Source organism: Rhinoderma darwinii, chromosome 8 (genome assembly GCF_050947455.1).
Source record: "Rhinoderma darwinii isolate aRhiDar2 chromosome 8, aRhiDar2.hap1, whole genome shotgun sequence".
Lineage (NCBI taxonomy): Eukaryota > Metazoa > Chordata > Amphibia > Anura > Rhinodermatidae > Rhinoderma > Rhinoderma darwinii.
The window spans coordinates 94,915,677-94,932,180 of record NC_134694.1 but is presented as its reverse complement, the minus strand read 5'-3'; the positions used below and the strand labels follow the sequence as shown (position 1 = coordinate 94,932,180).

The 16,504-nt window shown below is 41.9% G+C and overlaps 1 protein-coding gene across 11 annotated transcripts in view; it reads right to left on the bottom strand.

Moving 5' to 3' along the window:
• MAP7D3 (MAP7 domain containing 3) overlaps positions 1 to 16,504 on the bottom strand; it is a 67,657-nt gene that overhangs the window by 37,781 nt on the left and 13,372 nt on the right. For all 11 annotated transcript variants that reach the window (XM_075835916.1, XM_075835917.1, XM_075835919.1 and 8 more), the window contains exons 2-4: positions 3,361 to 3,459; positions 3,199 to 3,279; positions 2,837 to 3,000 (exon numbers count right to left, since the gene is read on the bottom strand). In XM_075835916.1, the coding sequence (XP_075692031.1) occupies positions 2,837 to 3,000; positions 3,199 to 3,279; positions 3,361 to 3,459 (344 nt within the window). The remainder of the gene's footprint in view (positions 1 to 2,836; positions 3,001 to 3,198; positions 3,280 to 3,360; positions 3,460 to 16,504) is intronic.

Below are 16,504 nucleotides of genomic sequence, written 5' to 3'. Positions count from 1 at the left end.
ACCCCTATCTGCTATTGCAGCAGATCGGCGCTGCAATGTAGATTACAGTAACGTTTTTATTTTTAAAAAACGAGCATTTTTGGCCAAGTTATGACCATTTTCGTATTTATGCAAATGAGGCTTGCAAAAGTACAACTGGGCGTGTTGAAAAGTAAAAGTACAACTGGGCGTGTATTATGTGCGTACATCGGGGCGTGTTTACTACTTTTACTAGCTGGGCGTTGTGTATAGAAGTGTCATCCACTTCTCTTCAGAACGCCCAGCTTCTGGCAGTGCAGATCTGTGACGTCACTCACAGGTCCTGCATCGTGTCGGCACCAGAGGCTACAGTTGATTCTGCAGCAGCATTTGCAGGTAAGTAGCTACATCGACTTACCTGCAAACGCCGATGGTGCTGCAGAATCATCTGTAGCCTCTGGTGTCGATGTGTCCTCGCTCGTCTGACACGATGCAGGACCTGTGAGTGACGTCACAGCGTGATCTCTGGAGAACACGGCTGTGTCTGCACTGCCAGAAGCTGGGCGTTGTGAAGAGAAGTGGATGATACTTCTCATCACAACGCCCAGCTAGTAAAAGTAGTAAACACGCCCCGATGTACGCACATAATACACGCCCAGTTGTACTTTTACTTTTCAACACGCCCAGTTGTACTTTTGCAAGCCTCATTTGCATAAATACGAAAATGGTCATAACTTGGCCAAAAATGCTCGTTTTTTAAAAATAAAAAAGTTACTGTAATCTACATTGCAGCGCCGATCTGCTGCAATAGCAGATAGGGGTTGCAAAATCTGGTGACAGAGCCTCTTTAAAATAGCCCTTCGGTATTAGGACTTTTAAATCTGCCAAACTGTGATCAGGTCCAGAGAAGTGTTTTCCCACGAGTGTATCCAGCTCCTGTTTTATTGTATGTCTATGTAGATTCATCCTGGTTTGTAGTTTTTGTATTGTTTCCCCAATGTAGATTCCTTTATTGATGCAGCTTGTACACAGGATCATGTACACTACATTGGAGGATGTATAGGAGAACGTGCCAGTGATTTTATAGTCCTGCTGCGTGTTTGGTATGTGGATGGTGTTTGATGATAAGATGTTGGTACAGGTCTTGCATTTTCTACTGTTGCAAGGAAAAGTGCCGGTCTCTGATGGTGATGAGAGGGACTTCTGAGCAGGGGATTCCTTAGGTTTGGTGGCTGTTTGTATACAAGCAGAGTTAAATCCGGGAATATTTCCTTAAGTTTATTCTTTGTTAAATATAGGTTGGAGATCAGCAGCAATTTTCCTCAAGACGTTCATTTGGGGGTTGTATATGACCACTAGGGGCACCCCGCTGTAGTTTTCCTTCTTTTTGTACTCCAGAAGATTGCTCTTTGGAATTCTTGTTGCTCTATAGATCGGATCATCTATAATACGCGGCTGGTATCCCTGTTGTAAGAATGTATTTCTCAGAGATAGCAGGTGTTTTTTTTTCTGTCTTCACTGTCTTTGACACGAGAGTATTTAACATTGCATATTGTTTCTGGCCAACACGGTACTACACTATTTTTTTTTTACTGTACTTCAGCAAGTGAATACAATTTCAGTAATTTTTCCAGCTAATCTCTACTGCTTACAGTCACATTAAACTCTCAAAAGTTTGGATGCACTGACAACTCAATGTATGTGTCTATGGACTAAGTGTTTAGCCGGGTTCACACGGGACAGATACGCTGCACAAAAGCACGCAGCGTATCCGTCCTGTGCGATGCAGGGAATTCTGGGCGAAAAATCGCACCAAACTGTGGTGCAGTTTTTCGGCTGGAATGTCCGCTGCAGAAAACTGCATCACCAGCTGGCCTGCCTCCTGGGATGACGCTTCATCCCAGGAGGCCGCGCTGGAGGGAGGGAGGACCAGAGATATCTGGGTAAGAACCAGGCTTTTTTTTTTTCTAAACTGTGTTTGCGGCGGGATCGCTGCGAACCCGCCGCAAAAAACGCAACAACTGCTATTTGTTGTGGCATTTAGCTTCCCATTGAATTCAATGGGGAACTCCCGAAACAAATAAGCAGCGTTTACGCAAATACAATTGACATGCTGCGGAAAATACATTTCCGTAACGCAGGTCAATTTCTGAGCCGTTTATCCGCTCAGTATTTACGAAGCGTGTGGATGAGGTTTGCTCAATCTCATCCACTTTACGGCTACTGTATTGTGCTGCGTTTTTTTCGTCCACAATTCTGGATGGAAAAAAAAAACGCAGCAAATCCGCAACGTGTGGACAAGCCCTTACAGTTGCATCCGTAGAGTCACTTTACAAAAAGAGTAGGCGATCAGCTCTAAAGGGAAACCACAACACCGCAGAGCTCATCTACACAGGTGATTAAAAATCGCTAACTTGACTCTGCTGAATTGGGTGTAGGGAACAGTAAAGTGGAGAGCGGCAAAAGTGCCTAAATTTTACAGAAAATGACCACGGTTTTGTGATGCGGTTTTCGTTTGCACGGTAATTAGAGATGAAACAGGTTTTTAATGTGTGTCATCTGTAATTAATATGCGGACAATAACTGCTGTAATTTGCAGGAAAAACTTCAACTGTTTTGCAGTGAATTTTTTGTGTACGTGGCACACTACAGCTATGTATCAGCACGTGGCAATACACCTCTTTTATGTGCACTATTGATAGTTTGCATGCTCAACAATGTTTCCATGCAAATCATACAAGTACACGGTAGCACAGCAGCACTTTGTAGTTTGTTGCTAGGATTTTGATCACCTGCTTTAGAAGTCTCTGGTGTCTGGTGGTGGATAGTTAGTTTACTTATGTTCTACAACATATGTCTCTGCCAGGAATACAACAACCTTGTCTTCCAGTAATCTTTGCTTTCTTTTTTCTTCTGCCGCGACTCTCTTTTGCTCATCCTTCAGTTTCTGCTCCTCCAGCTTCTTCTGCTTTTCCTCCATTTGCTTCTCATACTGAAGTTTTGATTTTTTCTCTTTTTCAAGTAACTCTTTTTCTTTGGCAGCTGCAATGTACAAAGTTACATAATAACTATTTATCTAGCACTACAGACACAATAAAGTTGCTGTAAATGAAATAAAATTTCATCTGAACCTGATATATCTGACTAATAAAAGGCTACATGCAGTATTAGACACAGATAATAATCTTCATTTTATTACCAAGCTAATACACTTACAAATAACAAAGACTAAAAGCTTACCATTTAGCCTCTCTTTCTCTTCTCTGCGTTCTCGAGCTAATCTTTGCCTCTCATCTGTTCTTAAAGCTGAGCCATCAATTACTATTAAAAGACAGACACGACTGATCACTTTACTGCAGAACGGAAAAGTCTCACAGACGTGTTACAGGAAATAAAGATTACCTGGCTTAGTTGTCTTTACACTAACTGAGGATTGCACGGGAATAGGGCTGGATCCAGTCTGGCTTCTGCGCTCATCAGCTATTGCTTGCGCCGCGGCCACTAAACAACAAAAAAACAATTTAAGACTAATAACAAAAAAAAGTGTAGCACACTATGGTCTCTCTGACAAGATACCAAGTGCATATGTGATCATGAAAAATTATTGCCGCTAAAAGCTGCAAGACTTTTTTCAAATATATATCATTAGCAAAACAGAGGAGTTCTCTCTGAATTTTGAAGCAGATTTTGACCTGCCTGCACTTTCTTTGCTGCGTTTTTTGGCCACGGCTATTGAGCGCCACGTTCCAGAAACACTCGGTCTGCCTCCAATTGATGTCAATGGGAGGTCAGAGATGGAAACGCAGGAAGGAGCAGGATGCTTTTTTTACCGCTCACGGGAAAAAACGCCTCCGTCTCCCATTGAAATCAATTGGAGGAGATTTTGGACGGTTTTTGACACATCAAAAACAGCGCCGAAAAACTCTGTGTGAACTGGCCTTACAGGGACATAGGTTAGATGTACATTTTAGCAGAGTGAGGTCCAAATCTTTAAAGATTTTGACCGCAATGTGAGATGTTACTTTTTTAGGAGGAACCAATTGTGAGGGAACCGATTTTCTAAAGCACCTGAACGGCAAAGTGGAGCCTTGTGCTCAGACCCGGCCAGGATTAGGGGTGAGAGAATCAATTCCCCCATTTCACTTTTTTATTAATTCTCTAGTTCATTGCATACAATGGGAGAATAGATTCACATAGGTTTCTCATAGCAATTTGCTAAAAGTAAATCTACAACCTTTGTGAATTTGCCAATGCATCCTAATGGGTGACGAATCAATGATCCACAAAATCAGGCAAAAAAATTCTAAACCACTAGACACAGGAGCCTTGAACCTCTTACAGAATTTTGTTGTTTTATCAGCCATGTAATAGGATTTCCCTGTGTAGCCAAGGTAGAGGAAAAGACAGGTGGTTCTAAAGGGTTAACCTAACAAGCCGGCAGCAGTCCCGGAGGAGAAAGCTGTGACAGGATTTACCTCTGCTGCTGCATCTTCTAGCCTCCTCCTCCATCTACATAATACACAGGAGAATCATCTTACATTGCTGATAATATAACAACATTCAGCATGAAGTAAGATAGTATGCAGCATGTGTACACATTGAAGATTTCTGATGCCAATGATGGAATCACATTTTATTGTGGGTTTTTTTTTTTGCAGAATTTACACCTACGGATTTTAGTGCAGAATTCTGCATCAAAAATCTGCAACACAAAGAGTATACAGCGGGAAAACATTTCTGCAAAGGAAAAATTATGCACAGAAAATTACTGCATGTGTGAGCTGTGGATTTTTATACCCCCCATAGGATTACCTGGCGTAAATTTCTGCACCAGATTTTCTTGCAACGAAAATACATAGTTTTCATGTCACGTATGAATCTCGCCCCCCCCCCCCCCTCACAGCGGACTCTCCCAGCTAACAAACAGGAAGTCTCACAGAGCAGTTATTGGTATTCTCACTGCTGCATGTGGAGAGCAGATTTCAGCTGAAGTTGTCTCCGCTCCTAATGGACCAGAGCTTATCAATAAATTATAGAGAACGTGTTTTTCCCTAATTCTGCATACTTGAGAAAGGTGATATGGGGAGGACAAACGTAGTGGCGTCTGCATGTAGTGACGAGCGGGGGGGGGGGGGGGGGGTGGGGGCGAAGATTACAAATTGTTAATGACCGCATGACTTTGCATATAATACCGCAGTTTGACCTACAAAACCACGTTGCCATTTACTTTTTTTTTCCGATTTCAATAAGTTTTTGAAAACATAACAAACATACACAAAGGGGGAAAAAAAAAGGGGGGAGGGGGAAGAGGGATTAGCAGCCTTTCAACCATTTCAAAAATTCAAGTATTTTTACATAGAAACATATCCTCCTATACCAGTGTAAATTTACCACATATGAGCTTTCAAGCCATGGCCTCCATTGTTTATACAACTTAGTTCTAGATTGCAAATTACATGCATATATAATCTCATGTTGCATACGTTGATTTAGTAGTGCTATTACTTCCGAAATTTGGGAAGTGTTAGGTAGCTTCCAGTTGCGGGCGATCACCTTACGAGCTGTCAAAATATATGCACAGATCTTTATAGGTGATATTACCTAGGCCCAAACAAAGTTCCGCCAAACCAGCTTTGAAATTAAATTTAATACCTGTGATTTGTAAGATTAGATGGAATACTTGAATCCATAGTGGGACAACGTATTGACAGGACCACCAAATATGCAGTGATGTTCCCGTTTGTCCAAATCCTCTCCAACAAAAGGGCTGATAATTGGAGAACATACAAGATAATCTTGCAGGAGTCAGATACCATCGTAACTGTATCTTCCTATTCTGTTCTGCATGGTTTATGCAGTTTGAACATTTAAATCGACCACAACAATGCAGAGTTCCGTTCCCCTATGGGGAAAGCTGTCTGAAGTTCCTCCCCCCACTTGGTCATGAACCCTGCTTTACTAGGTAAGTTAATGATCCCTAAGGAAGTGTAGGTTATCGAACAAACCTCTTATATTCGTTACTTTTCCCAAAAAAATTTTTAGAGGACAGAATATTGGGATTTACATTCTACTATATTAACTGATGCTAAAAAATTTTGCATTTGCAGAAATTGATAAAACATAGTATTAGGTAAGCAGAATTTCTCATGCAGAATATCAAACGGCATTAAGCTATTATCATCATACAAATGAGCCAGGGTGGCGATACCTCTTCTAAACCATTCCTCTAGTCGTAAATATGGTATATGATATTCCATCTTATATATATTTTCGAAAGTTTGTTTGAAGCCCGATTTTTCATTGGTTTAAAATGGATCACGTCATCGAGGCCACCATACTAACAGGATGTGCCAAGGGGGAAGTTGTCTTTATTCCTCGCTTTCCCCTAGATCCAAATGATGTTCCTTGCAAGTTCAAGCGGCAACAGTTCACAGTACGCCTAGCCTTCGCAATGACAATTAACAAGGCTCAAGGTCAATCCCTGAAAGTGGCAGAAATACACCTTCAAAGTCCGTTTTTCTCATGGGCAACTATATGTTGCTTGCTCCAGAGTCGGCACTTGAAAGAATCTCGACATCTTGGCACCAGATCAAAAGACAAAAAACATTGTTTACAAGAAAGCGTTGGAATAGATACATGCAGTCCTCAATCAACACTATATAAATCTGTAATGAATATATTGCTTCATTTCATTTCTTTTATGCTTCCAATAACATTATTTACACTCTCTAGCAATTAAATTCATACTGAGAGGTATTTAGATAGTGAGCTTTTACTCTATCTATACCGTAAGTCAACCTCCCGAGCAACGCCGGGTATAAAAGCTAGTAGCCAATAATGGGATATCAGTCCTTGATAGATTAAGAATCTTCTTTTTTAAAATAATAGACCCCAATATAGAACTAGCAGTTCGCATGGTAGATAACGATTGGCATTTACATTGATTGTTAATGGCTGTGTGGTTTTGAGGGTTAAACTGAATATCTGCAGAATCATATGGCCATTAACTTTAAATTTGTAATCCATGCCCACCGCACGTGGATGTGTCCCCCATCCTAATATTTTGCTCCCATTACTCCATGAGGTTTCCTAAGAAGTGATAGCCCCTCTAAGCTTACCGTCTACCCCCTGCAGCTCTGGCACATATCCGTATTGGTATGTGTATCGTGCCTCGAGAAACACTGCTCTAAGCAATGCTTCAAATATTTAAGGTGAACGTCCCACCTTTTAACACCATGTTATTTTTAGGTCTCATATTCTCCTATGTTCCCTCTAGTGGAGGATGCAGAGCAAACAGAAATGTATCTTTTAACTCTACATCTATGCGCAGGAGGCCTTAAATCCAGAGCTGTATTCACAATTCTGTAGGCTTCAGGTCAGAAATCTCCCAGAATTCCCTATGAGCAAAATGCTTGCACTGACTCAGTGATGTGATTCCAGGAAACGTAGTCTTCACATCATTCACTGTACTGTTACATAGTTAGTACGGCTGAAAAATGACACATATCCATCAAGTTCAACCAAGGGAATATAGTGTGGGATGTGTCCGACATTAGATTGTCAACTGTTTCCAAGCGAAACCATCTACAGTATAATACAGAAATGTAACTACAATGATTATTTTAATGTAAATTAAAGAGAACGTATCAGCATGTTTATACTGCTCTAACCACGGACAGCATGACATGTCGACAGGTGCTCCGATTACACTAAACTTTGTTTTAATCTTAAGTGCAGCAATGTTTTAAAAAATCATAGTTTTAATAAGCGCCGAATTCAGAGAGAATTGTCCACCGCTGAGCATCTCCCCTGCGACCTCTCCCCGTCTTCATCAACTTGATTGACAGCTCTCTTCCAATACACAAATAGGGAGAGACCTGTCAATGAAGATGAACCGTGCAGCACTTAATACCGTGCCCGAAGTTTAGTTTAAAACTATGATTTCTCTAAAAAGCCACAGAGTAAAACATAGTTTAGTATAATTAAGACACCGGTCGCAATATCATGCTGTCAAAGAATTTTCCCACCTAATCAAGTAATGGTAGATCGTTAGGATAAGCCATCACTTGCTCCTTGATGGGGTCTAACCAGTGGGACCCCCACAATCTCTAGAATGAAGGAGCGTGGCAGTGTGAAGCCCCGCAGCCCCTTCGTCATGTTTCCCTGCACCGTGCCACTCCTGAGTTTTTACTAGAATTAAAAGGCAACATGGGTTTTTAATCCCTTCCCTCCGCAGCCATTTTTCAGATTTTCACTTTTGTTTTTTCCTCCCCACCTTCCAAACGCCATAACTTTTTTATTTTTTCCATCAATATTGCCGTACGAGGGCTTGTTTTTTGCGGGACGAGTTGTAGATTTTCACAGCACCATTTTTTGTACCATATAATGTAGTGTGAAACAAGAAAAAAAAATATATATGTTGGGTGGAATTGGAAAAAAACAGCGATTCTTCAATCTATTGGGTGTTGTTTTACGGCGTTCACCGTGCGGTAAAAACTGCATGTTAACTTTATTCTGGGGGCCAATAAGGTTACAGCGATACCAAATTTATATCGTTTTCTTTGTGTTTTACAAGGAAAAAACTGATGGTTAAAACTAAAATATTTCAGTTTTGTGGCCATATTCTGAGAGCCGTAACTTTTATTTTTCCGTCGATTTAGCGGTGTGAGGGCTTATTTTTTGCGGGGCGAGCTGTAGTTCATATTGGTACCATTTACACAAGATTTTTTTGATCACTTTTTATTTTATTTTTTGTGAGAGATGAAGTGACCAAAAAAACAGCAATTCTGATGTTTTTAATTTATTACGGCGTTCACCATACGGACTAAATAATGAAATATTGTAATAGTTCAGACTTTTACGAACACATCGATGCCTGTTATGTTAGCTTTTTATTTTTCTACATTGTGCTTGAGGGAAAATGGGAAAAGTTTTTTTTTTTAACTTTTAATTATTTTAATTAAAGAAAACTTTATTTTACGTTTTGTTTTTTTTACTTGTCCCCCTAGGGGGGACTTTAACCAGCGTTAGATCACTTGCACGATATACTGCAATACTAATGTATTGCAGTATATCGTGATCCTGACAGTCAGGGCTTCATAGTAGTACAAAGATGGGGGACCCGGGGTCTTTCATCAGGCCCCCAGGCTGCCATGCCAACCAACGGCACACCCCCAATCTCAACATGGGGGGTGGGCGTTGGAACGTTACAGGGGGTAGCTGACCTGTTTTTAGTCATTTAAATTCGGAGGTCGCTATTGACCGCGGCATTTAACGGGTTAAACAAGCCGACACACTTGCTCTATGGAGCGGTTTCAGCCCGTGAGCCCGCTCCATACTCCCCCACCCAGCGTGCGCAGTATAAATATGGCGGATGTCGGGAAGCGGTTATAATCACTAGACATCCACTATGGATCTCTTTTCATAGCCTGAAAAAAGTAAAATTAATCCAAATGAAGTTGAATTTTTTTAAGCACAACAGGATACAGCAAACTACTGTCAGCCATTTTCATCTAATAATAATTGAACTCCTTCTTATTCCATTACCCAGTGTTCGTCCTATCAGAATGACCTCAGAATAAGTAGATGTCTCCTTATATTGCTGGGATACGCTTTACAAATAAAGAAAACAAAAAGACCATTTAGTCTATGAAAGCAAATGACAAGAGTCCGCCCAGGCAGCAGAATATCCACAAAGAGCCCGTTATATATAGAAATTCCCATCTGCGAAGCCAAGAACAAGGTCACTCTAGAACCTCCTAAAGCTAAATTTCGTTCACACATAACATAGAACATGGTCCCTTTAAAGCATATTAACCTCTTAATGGATATTGCCGATTATGGCCTTAAAGGGGTTGTCCCAAAAAACACATGTATCCCCTATTCACAGGATAGGGGATACATGTGTAATCGCTGGGGGTCCTGGAGAACGGGGGACCGAAAGTGCCCCGAAGTGCTCCATGAGATGCACGGGACATCCAGGGTCTGTGTCTGGCGGCTCCATAGAAATGAATGGAGTGCCGGTCAAACTTGTGCGCATGCGTGACCGGCGCTCCATTCACTTCTATGGAGCTGCCGGACACAGACCCCAGATGTCCCATGCTTCTCATGGAGCACTTCGGGGGACTTTCGGTTCCGTGTTCTCCTGAACGCTAAGGGTCCCAGTGGTCTGACCCCCAGCGATCACACGTGTGCCCTATTACGTGTGCCCCTTTAAGGAATCTGTCAGCAGTTTTGAGTCCTCAAAACTGCTATATAGGGGAGGGGGAAGTCCGCTAGAGCGGTCACTTAGAGCAGAACTTGTACCGCTTCAGTGGAACTTGTGACTGCGGCGCCGTGGTAATTAAACGTTGATTAACACGTATCGTTTCAATGCCTCTAAAACTACTGACAGATTCCCTTTAAAATCGTTCGCTTCCCCTGCATTTTTCATCACTGTAGCAATGTAGAGGTTTTGTTTGTACATTTCTTTGGGAACTATTTTCAGAGAAAGTTATTATACCATTAAGGGCCTGTTCACATCAGCGTTGGTTTCCGTTCTTGGGTTCCATTACAGCTTTCCGTTGGAGGAACCCATGAACGGAAAGCCAAACGGAAACCAGCTTCCGTTTGAATTACCATTGATTTCGGTAACGCTTCCGTTGCAAATGGTTTCCGTTTGTCTTCATTCCGTAAGGTTTCCAGTTTTTCAACGTAAACAATAGCGTAGTCCACTATTTTTATTTTTTAACCCCTTAAGGACGCAGCCTAGTTTGGGCCTTAAGGCTCAGAGCCCATTTTTCAAATCTGACATATTTCACTTTATGTGGTAATAACGTCGGAATGCTTAAACCTATCCAAGCGATTCCGAGATTGTTTTCTCGTGACACTTTGGGCTTCATGTTCGTGGTAAAATTTGGTCGATATATTCAGTCTTTATTTGAGAAAAATTGCAAAATTTAGAGAAAATGTAGAAAAAATAGCATTTTTCAGAATTTAAATGCATCTGCTTGAAAAACAGACGGTTATACCACCCACAATAGTCACTAGTTCACATTTCCCATATGTCTACTTTAGATTGGCATCGTTTTTTGAACATTATTTTATTTTTCTTGGACGTTACAAGGCTTAGAACATAAACAGCAATTTCTCATATTTTTAAGAAAATTTCAAAAGCCTTTTTTTTAAGGTACCTGTTCAGTTCTGAAGTGGCTTTGAGGGGCCTATGTATTAGAAACCCCCATAAAGCACCCCATTTTAAAAACTAGACCCCTCAAAGTATTCAAAACAGCATTTAGAACGTTTTTTAACCCTTCAGGCATTTCACAGGAATTAAAGCAAAGTGGAGGTGAAATTTGCAAATTTCGTTTTTATTTCTGAATTTCAATTTTATTCTATTTTTTTTCTGTAACAAAGAAGGTTTTACCAGAGAAACACAACTAAATATGTATTGTCCAGATTCTTCAGTTTTTAGAAACTCAGTTTTTAGAAACATGTGGCTCTAGTGCGCTCGTGGACTAAAACACAAGCCCCAGAAGCAAAGAAGCACCTAGTGCATTTTGGTGGTGCTTTTTTATTAGCATATATTTTAGGCAGCATGCCAGGTTTGGAGAGGTGTTGAGGTGCCAAAACAGTAGGAATCCCCCAAAACTGACCCCATTTTGGAAACTGCACCCCTCAAGGAATTAATTTATGGTTATTGTTACCATTTTGACCCCGTAGTTTTTTCACAGCGCGTATTTGAATTGGGCTGTGAAATTAAAAGAATGACAATTTTTCCAATAAGATGTCATTTTTGATCAGAATTTCTTATTTTCACAGGGAACAAAATGCCCCATTTTGTTGCCCAATTTGTCCTTAGTGCGGCAATACCCCATTTGTGGTGATAAACTGCTGTTTGGGCCCATGGGAGGCCTCAGAAGGAAAGGAGCGCTATGTGTTTGTTGGAGTCCAGATTTTGCTGGATTGGTTTTCGGGTGCCATGTCGCATTTGCAGAGCCTCAGCGGTATCAAAGCAATGGAAACCCACCAAAAGTGACCCCATTTTGGAAACAAAACCCCTCAAGGAATTTATTTATGGGTGTTGTGACCATTTAGACCCCACAGTTTTTTCACAGAACTTATTTGAATTGGGCTGTGAATTTAAAAAAAAAAAACTTTTTTCCAATAAGATGTAGTTTTGGCTCAAAAGGTCTTATTTTCACAACGAATAAAATATCCCATTTTGTTGCCAAATTTGTCCTGAGTGCGGCAATACCCTATTTGTGGCCATAAACTGCCGTTTGGGCCCATGGGAGGTATTAGAAGGAAAGGAGCGCTATGTGTTCTTTGGAGCACAGATTTTGCTGGATTGGTTTTCGGGTGCCATGTCGCATTTGCAGAGCCCCAAAGGTATCAAAGCAATGGAAACCCACCAGAAGTGACCCCATTTTGGAAACTACACCCCTCAAGGAATTCATTTATGGGTGTTGTGACCATTTAGACTCCACAGTTTTTTCACAGAATTTATTTGAATTGGGCTGTGAATTCAAAAAAATGTAATTTTTTCCAATAAGAGGTAGTTTTGGCTCAAAATTTCTTATTTTCACAAGGAATAAAATACCGCATTTTGTTGCCCAATTTGTCCTGAGTGTGGCAATACCCTATTTGTGGTGATAAACTGCCGTTTGGGCCCATGGGAGGGCTCAGAAGGAAAGGACCACCATGTGGCCTACTGGGAATTTTCTGGTGCTAAGTCGTGTGTGCAGAAGCCCCTGAGGTATCAGTACAGTTGAAACCCCCGAGAAGTGACCCCGTTTTAAAAACGACACCCCTTAAGGCATTCATCTAGAGGTGTAGTGAGCATTTTGACCCCACAGGTATTGTGTAAAAGATAATGCGCAGCAGTTGGTGCAGAGTGAAATTTGCAATTTTCTATACATATATGCCAATTCAGTGTCCGATATATTGTGCCCAGCATGCGCCACCGGAGATATACACCTCATAAACTGTAATGTTGGCTCTCCCGGGTACGGCAATACCCTACATGTGGCTGTTATCAGCTGCCTGGGCACACAGCAGGGCTCAGAGGGGAAAGATGAGGAGGGGTAAGCTGTGCGAAGTGGATCAGAGCGAGTAAAACTGGGGTAAATTAAAAATAAAGGGATGGATGATAAATTTGAAAACACTCTTTCATACAGAGCTCTGGTTTTTCGGGACACGTGTCACATTGATATATTGTGTCCTTCCTTATCCCCCTCTTATAGCAGACTCTGCACCTCTTTTGACTTTTTCCCTTCTTGCCAGTTTGGGGAACTTCTCCTAAAAAGTGTTGCCCTGGTACGATGCCTGTGGCCCCGCTTCCAGAAGTACTGTAAGGCTTCAGGACTTGATCTGACAAGTCCACCCCTCCCATGTACCTATTGTAGTCCAGGATGCAGTCTAGTTTGGGGGTCCCTGTACTGGTACCTCGTACAGGTACATGGGTACTGGTGTGGCATCTCCCTGGTCTTGTACTTGACACACAATATGTTGCTGCTAGATTGTGCCCTGCTCTCACCCCTTCTGAGTGTTTGCCCAAGCAGAGTAGTAGGGAGGCCTCTCAGGTTTCTTCTAGCAGTGCCGCATGCCGCAGGACTTCTGGAAGCGAGGCAGTTGAAGAGTGGGACGCTGGTATAAAAATTATCCAGGTAGAGGTGGTAACCCTGGTCCAGCAGTGGGTGCACCAAATCCCACACAATTTTTGTATTAACTCCCAGTAAGGGGGGGCATTCTGGGGGCTGAGTACTGGTGTCCTTCCCTTTTATATATCCTAAATCTGTAGGTATACCCTGATGCACTCTCGCACAGCTTATACATCTTCACGCCATACCTTGCCCTCTTACCCGGCAGGTACTCGCGGAATTGAAGCCTCCCTTTCAAATGTACCAGGGATTCATCTATAGAAATACACTTCTCGGGGGTGAATGCTTGGGAAAACCGGGCACTGAAATGGTCTAATAGGGGTCTCCGTTTATACAAACGGTCAAAACTGGGGTCATCTCGGGGTGGGCGCGGCTCATTATGAGTATAATGTAAGAAGCGAAGTATTGCCTCATTTTTATTTTATTTTTTCGTTTTCAGCTCAGTTCTGAAGTTGCTTTGAGGGGCCCATATATTAGACACCCTTATCAAACACCCCATTTCAGAAACTAGACCCCTCAAAGTATTCACAACAGCATTTAAAAAGTTTATTAACCCTTTAGGCGTTTCACAGGAATTTAGAGCAAAGTAGAGGTGACATTTAATTAATTTAATTTATTAGGCACCATGTCCGGTTTGAAGAGGTCTTGTGGTGCTAAAACAGTGGAAACCCCCCAAAAGTGACCCCTTTTTGGAAACTAGACCCCTTGAGGAATCCATTGTAGTTTTCTTGGGGTGCATGCGACTTTTTGATCAGTTTTTATTCTAATTTTAGGTGGCGTGGTGACTAAAAAAACAGTAATTTTACTATTGTTTTTTATTCAATTTTTTTTACAGCGTTCACCGTGCGCTATAAATGACATTCACTTTATTCTGCGGGGCGATACGATTACGGCGATACCAGATGTTTATAGTTTTTTTTTATGTCTTATGGCGTTTGCACAATAAAATACATTTTGTAAAATATAATTTACTTTTTGTGTTGCCTTATTCTAAGAGCCATAACTGTTTTATTTTTCCATCAGGAAAGTCGTGCGAGGACTTATTTTTTGCGTAACGAACTGTAGTTTCGATCAGTACCATTTTTAGGGACATGCGACTTTTTGATCTCTTTTTATTCCATTTTTTGGGAGGTGAAGTGACCAAACAATTGTGATTGTGGTACGGTTTATTATTATTTTCTCTTACGGCGTTCACCGCGCGGGATAAATAACGACATCGTTTTGTAGTTCAGGACGTTACGGACGCGGCGATACCAATTATGTATAGTTTGTTTATTTATATATTTTTATTAATAATAAAGAACTGATAAGGGAAAAAGGGGGACTTTTACTTTTATTACTTTTAAATCTTTTATTTTCTTATTTTTACACAACTTTTTTTTACTTTTTTACACTTTTTTTACTTTGTCCCACTAGGGGACATGAGGGCAGGAGGCTCTGATCGCTATTCTAATACACTGCACTACATGCGTAGTGCAGTGTATTAGAGCTGTCAGCTGTTCGCTGACAGCAAGCATAGTGGGTCCTGATTTTGTCGGGACCCACTAGGCTTCCGTCTATGGCGTAGCCAGAGTCCATTGTTAGGATTCTGGTTGCCATAGTAGCCATCACGGCCCGCTATCGTGTAGCAGGCCGGCGATGGCAGCTTAACCCCTAAGAAGCCGCGATCGCTATTGAACGCGGCTTCTAAGGGGTTAATCGGCGGGGACCACCGCGATCGGTCCCTGCACACTAAGCTGTGATAGCCTGCTGTCGGAAACAGCAGGTATCACAGCTCAAACACGCGCCGGGATTAAATGGCGCCGTGTTTACTCAGGTCAGTAATAGTACTGACCTGAGCGCGAACGTTCTACTTAGCAGGACGTACTATTACTGACCTGAGCGCGAAGGGGTTAAATAACAGAAAAAATATTTTTGTAATTTTATGCCTCATGCACACGACCGCAGTTTTCATCCGTAATTACAGATCAGGTAATTACGGATGAATTTGCGGATCTATTAAATTTCTATAGGCCACGGACACCCTTCCGTATATTTACGGGTGTGTCTGAGCCGTAGAAATGATACGCAATATATAGAACGTGTCCTATTCTTGTCTATGAACAGTGGCGTAACTATAGGGGTCGTGGCGGTCGCAACTGATCGAAGCCAGACCTGTCAGCGATTCAGTGTAAGCAAAATGAAGAGGAAGCAGCGCTTGTACGAGCGCTGCACCCCCTTCAAAACAGCTGATTGTCGGGGGTCCCGGGAGTCGGACCCTAACCCAAGAGCTATTGATGGCCTATCCTGAGGATAGGCCATCAATGTTTAGGGACTGGACAAACCCCTTTAAGCATACCATGTTGTGGGCTTAGATACAGGGCCCCAGCACAGTAATGTTACACTGTATAAGAATACTGTCTGCTGGACCCTGTATCTAAGCCTACCTTAGGCAGAGATACAGGGTCCAACAAACCATATCACACATGCACTTGGGCCCTGTATCTAAGCCTACCATATGTGTTAGGCTGTGTACACATCAGCGTTGCCCTTCTGTTGAGGGGTTCTGTCTGAGGTTTCTGTCGGGTAACCCCTGAAACCTCAGCTTACGTTTCCCTCACCATTGATCTCCATGGTGACGGAAACGTTGCTAAAGGTTTCAGTTTGTCACCGTTGTGACAGGGTTCCATTGTTCTTGACAAAACCAATAGCGCAGTCGACTGCGCTATTGATTGGGCCCTATATCGAATCCTATCATGTGTGATACTCTCTGCTGAGCTACTGCATCTAATCCCATCATGTGGGATACTGTCTGATGAGCCACTGTATCTAATCCGATCCATAGATATAGAGTCATTGTGCTATAGATCTGCTGTCTCCTATATACACATCTACATACACGCACACATTTTTTTGGGGGGAGGTAT